The 7,955-nt window shown below is 34.8% G+C and overlaps 2 protein-coding genes across 2 annotated transcripts; one reads left to right on the top strand and one right to left on the bottom strand.

The window, feature by feature from the left end:
• Positions 1 to 1,494: 1,494 nt before the first annotated feature.
• LOC110998934 lies at positions 1,495 to 2,357 on the bottom strand. The gene is made up of 2 exons (XM_022267748.2): positions 2,113 to 2,357; positions 1,495 to 1,889 (listed from the first exon to the last, which is right to left on the bottom strand). The coding sequence occupies exons 1-2, from the start codon at positions 2,270 to 2,272 to the stop codon at positions 1,495 to 1,497; spliced, it is 555 nt and encodes a 184-aa protein (XP_022123440.1). The 5' UTR covers positions 2,273 to 2,357.
• Positions 2,358 to 3,287: 930 nt separating this feature from the next.
• LOC110998917 (serine/threonine-protein phosphatase PP2A 65 kDa regulatory subunit) lies at positions 3,288 to 7,364 on the top strand. Its single transcript, XM_022267728.2, has 6 exons — positions 3,288 to 3,668; positions 3,999 to 4,233; positions 4,678 to 4,864; positions 5,210 to 5,364; positions 6,097 to 6,214; positions 6,376 to 7,364. The coding sequence occupies exons 1-6, from the start codon at positions 3,443 to 3,445 to the stop codon at positions 7,225 to 7,227; spliced, it is 1,773 nt and encodes a 590-aa protein (XP_022123420.2). The 5' UTR covers positions 3,288 to 3,442; the 3' UTR covers positions 7,228 to 7,364.
• The last annotated feature ends 591 nt before the right edge of the window (positions 7,365 to 7,955 follow it).

The raw sequence follows: 7,955 nt of genomic DNA, 5'->3' as shown, positions 1-7,955 counted from the left end.
CCGTCAAAAGCGATTTTTTACATTCTGTTACCCGCTTTATTGTTTCTAAAACATACCTATAAAGCGTGTTTCACACGTACGTAAATAACCAGACATTACCCCAAATCCGAGACACAAGACCTATTAAGCTTAAATTTAAGAGTTTTGTTTACAAATGTCTGCGCCTGGTTTCAGCTATTAGGAACACCGAGCATGTCATTAAAATGTAATACCTCTGTTTGGGAAATGAATTATTTCAGCTGGTACTGTCATGTGTAATAGCTTGGAGTGTCTGAGAGTTATTACGCGAGGTATATGGTGATTATATGATAATACTTCTGAGTTATGAGGATGCCTATATCTTCTACGTTACGTTTACTACGTTCTATCTACAACCGCTGCAAGGCGAGATAATCACTTCGTAAACTTATGATGAAAAGTATTATAATCATAATATTTATTAAAGTGTATATTATCAATTGCACTCTCTTGATTCAAGAACTGGCAGTAAATGTGATTAGAATTACGTATTTCATAAATCTTTTACGTTGATTGGTTTACAAAAATAATCTCAATAAATTAACGCTTTTTGCCTCAAACAGTTCGTTACCGACAATTTTCTATAAAATACATCTTGTTGGACTATAAAACAACCGCAATTTTCAATAAATCGTTGACAATTAAGCAAGTGGTATCAGTTACAACAGATGCCGTTTTCCGGCGGCCATTACGAGTAACCGACACTCGTATTTGTTGCTCACAATATCGGAAAATTAATTTTCGCGGTCTGAACCCGATGCTCACTCGCTGGAAAACTTATTTTCTAATATATATACGCATTTTCAGACTTTCCGCTTCTTATTTTTCCTTAACATTTTCTCTTTTATATAAAATATGCCATATTGTGTAGTGTATTATGATAAATTTCCCCATTGATAGATTTCGGAAATCATGATATAGTAATAATTGTCTGTATCTAAAATAATTATAACTTCAGACATATGTAGTATAAACCATGAAATGAGTTTATCGGAATTAAAAAAATATGGCAAGATATTTGGCTTTTAAAAGCAAATGGTTTCTTTATAATATTAGAGAAAATGAATAAATGTGTTGTGCGTAATTGGTATCATGCGTAGAGTAAGCCCGCTGTGTGCATTATCTACAGAATGGTTGGGTGATGATAGCATGGTTTGTTACTTCTTCACAGGTTATTTGAGGTCGTATTTTTATTCCTTATCTATCTAAATAATTGTGTCTTAATTCTAATAATTTCAAGATGATATAGCGATGTTTTCTGTATCAAGGTGCTATCTATTTAAAATTAATTTAATAATAATCCTTAAATCCCATTCTGATTGGGTAGGCAAAATAATATGAACAATTACAACTTAACTTTGTTAAAACCAAGAATTTTTTATCTCTGATAGCAAATAAAGTGTCGACGATTACAGAAGGACTTTGTTATTCAATAAGGACATTTTAAATTAAGGAAACGATGTATAAAGTTTTTATTTATGCAGCCGTAAAATGAATATGAAACACTCTGTATGCACAATAATCCATCAAGGCCAAACATAGTGGATAAGTAATTTTCTTTGCCACGGTCGTCGTGATGAAATACGCCAAAACTCCCGCGCCTGCTGTGTACCAGCCCCATTGTCTATCATTTCTATGGGAATACACGCACAATGATACAACATTGCAGGCGATTAATAAATTTCCCAGGTTCTGGTCATCTTTTCCTCCTAAAGCCAATACAAAAGGAATCAAACCGGACGCAAGGTGAAGCGTACTTAGTGCCGCATCACCACGATACAAATCGGCGTTCAGGCACGGAAGCGCTAGATATTTTGATGCGGCGTAACTGATCGCATAGGCTGACTTAAAATCCTTATTGAATCTTCCACCTGAAAGAAAAAATAAAAAGTATCTTTATTTATCTGTATTTCTAATTAAAAGCGGCCTTTGCATGGACGTGATAAGCTTGTACGCCAGGATGTTACCGGCTTTTTTGGTGTGGTACGCTGTTATGTTAAAACCACTACGTGCAAGGGGCCAGTAGTGCAAGAGGATGGACTAACCTGACGGCCAGTTATGAAAGACAAAACAAAACGAAAAAAAAACACTAACTCTGATAGTGCATAAATCCGAGTATGCCATGTATGAAGAAGTTGGCATGCATTCCTGGGTGCGTGAATGACTTGGAGTGCATACGGCCCATACCTTGTCCGGCAACACAGCACAGCACAACATGTGCAATAGACGCGTTAATATCATCATTATCGCTCATGATAAGCTTTTACATTAGCGTATAAAATTACACAAAGCTTATTGCATATTTAAATTTAAAATTAACAGATCAAAACCGAATTTAAAATGACATTTTGAAGTTTAAACAGAACCGTCATTACATTTAAGACTTAGTCAAGATTCCTTAGCAGTAGTGTATGTAGAAAGTCGAAAACTAAATTTGTGAAACAGTTCGTGTCGACACATTTTTACTCTTCGACTTTCTACATCTTGACTAAGGGCCCAGTAGATATTTTAAAATACTAGCAGACTCGTCCAAGCGTTGCTGTGGCTAAGGTTGTTGTGAAACGTTGGTACTTTTAACACAGCGCCATCTGTTAGAATTGTATCAAATAATAAACAAATAACTTGCAATAAAATAAAATTGCGACTATAATTAAAGATCTAAGCTATCCTATCTCTTAAGTTGGACCAGACTGCTCAGGGTGTGTTAATTTAATTTAAAATCGGTTAAGTAGTTTAGGAGTCCATCGCGGACAAACATCGTGACAGGAGATTTATATATATTCAGATATTAAGATTGTTAATATCAGCTGTTTATAATGTCGAATCTTTCAAAACGAAACGTCTGTATTATTTGATGTCGATGGTGTGGTTTGTGTTAAATATAGTATAATCTATAAAATTATTACCATCTGTTAATTAGGGTTCCAAACAAAGGACTACTGATCCCAAAGTTTAGGGTAGATAAGAGTTATTTGGGGCATTTCGAACTTAGATGAATCTAGATAGTATCTCACATTTCACAAATATAAAATATCACTACCACTAAATAAATTTGAATAAAATAATTTGAATACAAAAAGTCAATCACAACAAGTAATTTAATATAAAACGACAACAAAATGATGATGAATTATTATTTATTATTACTTATTTATGTTAAGTGGACTTTTAGAATATAGTAATAATTATTTTTTTGTGAGTTTTTAACTTTCAATTGAGATGTGCGTGAAATATATGACTAGAGCTGGTAACACTATATAGAACTTTCATTGTCTGCTTTCATTTATCCATAGACAAAAACAGGCTTCCATTTTATGCTGAAGGCGTAGAAATTTCGTAAAATTAACGAATACATATAAAAAAGACTCGTGTTAATCGGAGAAGAATCAAATATAAACTCTACAAAACGCAGTTGCAGTGAAAAATGGCAGCCAGTGACTCGGGAACAGATGAGTCACTTTATCCTATTGCGGTACTCATTGACGAACTCAAAAACGAGGATGTACAATTACGTTTAAATTCGATTAAAAAACTGTCGACAATTGCCCTCGCCCTTGGGGTTGAAAGAACCAGATCTGAACTCATCCCCTTCCTCACTGAAACAATTTATGATGAAGATGAAGTACTCTTGGCACTTGCAGAACAACTTGGTATGTACTCTATACTTTAAACCTTATTCCTATGTGAAGGCGAGTTACATGCAGTTTCGCAAATTATTTTTATCACATAAGGTCATCTAGGCTTTAAATTACTATTAAGCATTGTTTAGTTTTATATTTCGTTGTTTAATGTAATATTTTGGTTTGTTTATTGTTGACATCATATATTAAACATACATTGTAGACCAATTTACTTATTTATTGTATTTTATTGAATATTTATATTAAGCAGTATTGTTGCCGTACATACCCAGCTAGCAACTGGTAATATTAAAAACTATTTTGATAAAACACTCATGTAAATACTGTACATTCTTATAGGAAGTTTTATCAGTCTGGTTGGTGGTGGTGAGTTTGCCCACTGCCTCTTGCCTCCACTGGAATCACTTGCCACTGTAGAGGAGACGGTTGTCCGTGACAAGGCAGTTGCTTCACTCCGGGCCGTTGCTGCTCACCACTCCCCACAGGCTTTGGAGCAACATTTTGTTCCACTGGTGCAGAGGTTGGCTGGTGGAGATTGGTTCACATCAAGGGCATCTGCTTGTGGACTGTTCAGGTAGAAATATATATTGATTCACATAAGAATTATGAGGCCGTTCAGTCATAAGCAGAAAATATTTTGATTTTTTATTTGCTGATTATGTCAACAGTATTAATTTACTTTTTACATATATTACCCGCACATTGTCTATGCTTGAACACAAAATACATTTTCGATTCCTACAATAAAATAATATGTTTATGTACTATTATTTTTGAAAGCTTTGCTTACTTTTTCTGACAAGGGTATGGGGGGGATAAATTGAATTAGTGCCTCTTGGCGGATTAGTTGTCTCTACTAACTACATAACTGTAAGAAAATAGATCTAACATAGAAATGTGTTTTCTCCGTTTGGAGTTGAGTGACTTTCTAAAATTACTTTCTACATAGGTTTGATTTTTAAAATATTGTTTAATAATTCCAGTATGTGATTTTTAAAATATTTTTTTATAATTCCAGTGTGTGCTACCCACGTGTCTCAGCACCAGTAAAAGCTGAATTGAGGGAACATTTTCGCACACTGTGTCAAGATGATACACCAATGGTGAGGAGAGCAGCTGCATACAAACTTGGAGAGTTTGCTCGAGTTGTTGAAGTGGAGTATGTTAAGAGTGATCTCATACCCATGTTTGTAACATTGGCACAGGTTAGTTAATAGATTTCTCTTTTTTATGAATATAATACAGTCAAAATATCTTATAACGACATCTAAGGGACTACTCATATTTTGTTGTAAAAACGGATAGTCGTAGCAGCCAATGTCTTGTTATTTAGTACTGTACGGTATGTTGTTCAAAACAATGTCGTCGTAAACGGTTTTGACTTTATAACAATGTGATAACTCCTATCACAACCATATTTTGATATTTATTAAGGTTGCAGAAAAATTGTTGAATTTTTGAGAGTGTGATAACTGACATAATATGTTTTTAACACTTGTAACAGTATTGTTCGTGATTTGCTTATAATTTTTATTTATTCCATGTTGCAGGATGATCAGGACTCAGTCCGTATTCTAGCTGCAGAAGCCTGTGCAGCAGTAGCAGGCTTGCTTCCAGCTGAAGACTGTGAACAACTTGTGATGCCAACTGTACGTGCTCGCGCTGGGGATTCCTCGTGGCGCGTGCGATACATGCTAGCTGACAAGTGAGTAATACAATGAAAGTTAAATATAAGTAGCTGACCCAGTCAATGATGTTTGCTTAATACTTCCATATTAAATTACATTCAAAAATTCAATAAGATTTGTAAGTAGGAAGGGCAATAATTTTTTTTGAATATGTTGGAATTTAAATAATGGTTTTCGCGTATAACGACGATATAAATGAAAAAACAAGTGGGTAATTTAATTTAATGTAACGATGAAACTCTAATTGCATCGTTATATCCGGAAGTCATTACTGACAGGTATATGTAAAAATAACTCAAAGTATCACTTTCAAACTTAGCTGATATCTATAAACAGAAGATTTCCACAGTTGCTAAGCCAAATAATCGCTACAACCAAAGTCGTTATAGTTCGTAGTATTGTCTTTTATTAACATAGCTTTTAAAGAAAAAACTTTTTACCGGATTTAAGCTTTTCTTTGCTTTACAGCGTGGTCACGGTTACCACGCACGCTGTAAAGCACGCGTAACGTCGGAAAAAAAATTGTTAAATAATTATAAGTTTAATAATATGTAGCTTCAATCCAGTAAAAAGCGTTTTCTTTAGACGTATAATTCATTACTTACGACTTTGATATTCCACTATGATTAGAGTGACATTTAAAATAAGTTTAAATTGTGATAAACATGGTTTAACTTAGTTTATACTATGCTTCCAATGGTTATTGTTTCCATTACCATATAAAAAAGTTATTTCCTCTTTCTCCATAGATTTGTGGAACTGCAGCAAGCAGTAGGTCCCGAACTTGCCCGATCGGACCTGGCGCAAATTTTCCAGGCTTTGCTTAAAGACTCTGAAGCTGAAGTTCGCGCTGCTGCGGCTGGAAAGGTAACTACAACTCTTTTTTTTAAGGTTGGATAACTCAAATATTACAAACCTGAAACAGGAGTATATGTATACTAACTGGATAGACCTATTTTATGTAAAAACTGCTGCTTGGCACCCAGTGTTACAATCTGATACATTAAGCAATATGATTTCTATTCTAGGTGAAGGATTTCTGCATGAATTTGGACAAAGCCCACCAAGAGCACATTATCATGAACATGATCCTGCCACAGATCAAGGATCTGGTCTGTGACCCTAACCAACATGTCAAGTCTGCCCTGGCCTCCGTGATCATGGGCCTCAGTCCAATAGTGGGACGTCAAAACACCATTGAGCACCTATTACCCCTATTTCTGATACAACTTAAAGATGAGTGCCCAGAAGTTAGATTAAACATCATATCTAACCTTGAATGTGTCAACGAAGTGATTGGAATACAGCAATTAGTTCAATCCCTGTTGCCAGCCATCATGGAGTTGGCTGAAGACACAAAATGGAGAGTCCGTCTTGCTATCATTGAACACATGCCCTTACTTGCTGGACAGCTCGGACAAGAATTCTTTGATGAGAAACTCACCGGTCTATGCATGTCTTGGCTCTTTGACCATGTGTATGCCATTCGTGAAGCAGCAACTCTAAACTTGAAGAAGCTAGTTGAACAGTATGGCCCAGCATGGGCAGAGACAAACGTCATACCCAAAGTCCTAGCAATGTCACGAGAACAAAACTATTTGCACAGAATGACTTATCTATTTTGCATCAATGTTTTAGCCGAAGTTTGTGGCAAGGACATAACTACTAGAGTTCTTCTTCCCGCCATATTGTCTACGGCCGACGATAGTGTTGCCAACGTGAGGTTCAATGTCGCGAAGACTCTACAAAAGATGGCGCCGTATTTAGATGCAGCTGTCATTCAGCCACAAGTTAAACCTGTTTTGGAGAAGTTGAACGTAGATCCTGATGTTGATGTTAAATATTTCGCCTCGGAAGCCATTGTTGGTATCGCCGGTTAATTAAAAACCTAGTATTTATTCCAATATTGGCACAGTGGTAACTTCTTACCAGCATTGAGATCCACTTATAAATTACAGCATTTAATTTACATGAGCAACATTGTAATACTTAATCATTAAAAAATTAAATTACCCAATTGTTTTTTCATTTATATATATATTTACCTTGTCTTAAAACAACCTTCTATGAGTTTAAATGACTAAATCTTTACAAAAGCTAAAGTTTACCATTCCGTTACCACCAATGTGTAATTGGTATATCTGTATAATTATAACAGGTCCAACTCAAGGTAATCAAACAAAATTGTTGAATTATTATGAAGGTTATTTATTTTCCTATTCTATCTATCTCCTAATGTGTTCTCGAGAAGGAGTATAGTCTTAAATTAAATTGGAAAGTTTTGTGATCTGAATCGCCTTGGGACTGAGACGTAGGTCACATTAACGTAACAAATAAACTTATAATAAAGTATTATGCTTTATTAATTAGTAAATTATTCAACAAGAAAACGAAACACATGAAACTTATCAAAAGTAGATAATACCAATATTGCATTTGTACATTTTGAAAAATAACATGAAATAGAGAGGTAAAACGAACAATAAAGTCTCATCCCAGTGAGCACTTATAAACATTTTTCGCATGAAAATTAATGTAGACTCTGAGAGTTACTTAACTAACCAATGGAGCAAGAGTTCTTTTTTTCTCTAAAGGCAAGTATGTTATC

Source organism: Pieris rapae, chromosome 11, assembly GCF_905147795.1.
Source record: "Pieris rapae chromosome 11, ilPieRapa1.1, whole genome shotgun sequence".
NCBI lineage: Eukaryota > Metazoa > Arthropoda > Insecta > Lepidoptera > Pieridae > Pieris > Pieris rapae.
Note: the sequence above shows the minus strand (reverse complement) of the source record. Positions and strands in the feature narration are given on the sequence as shown.

Coding starts and splice junctions, on each gene's coding strand:
- LOC110998917 (XM_022267728.2), top strand. CDS start 3,443: ATGGCAGCCAGTGACTCGGGAACAGATGAGTCACTTTATCCTATTGCG. Junction 3,669..3,998: donor GGCACTTGCAGAACAACTTG/GTATGTACTCTA, acceptor ACATTCTTATAG/GAAGTTTTATCAGTCTGGTT. Junction 4,234..4,677: donor TCTGCTTGTGGACTGTTCAG/GTAGAAATATAT, acceptor TTATAATTCCAG/TGTGTGCTACCCACGTGTCT.
- LOC110998934 (XM_022267748.2), bottom strand. CDS start 2,272: ATGAGCGATAATGATGATATTAACGCGTCTATTGCACATGTTGTGCTG. Junction 1,890..2,112: donor CGGATTTATGCACTATCAGA/GTTAGTGTTTTT, acceptor TTTTTCTTTCAG/GTGGAAGATTCAATAAGGAT.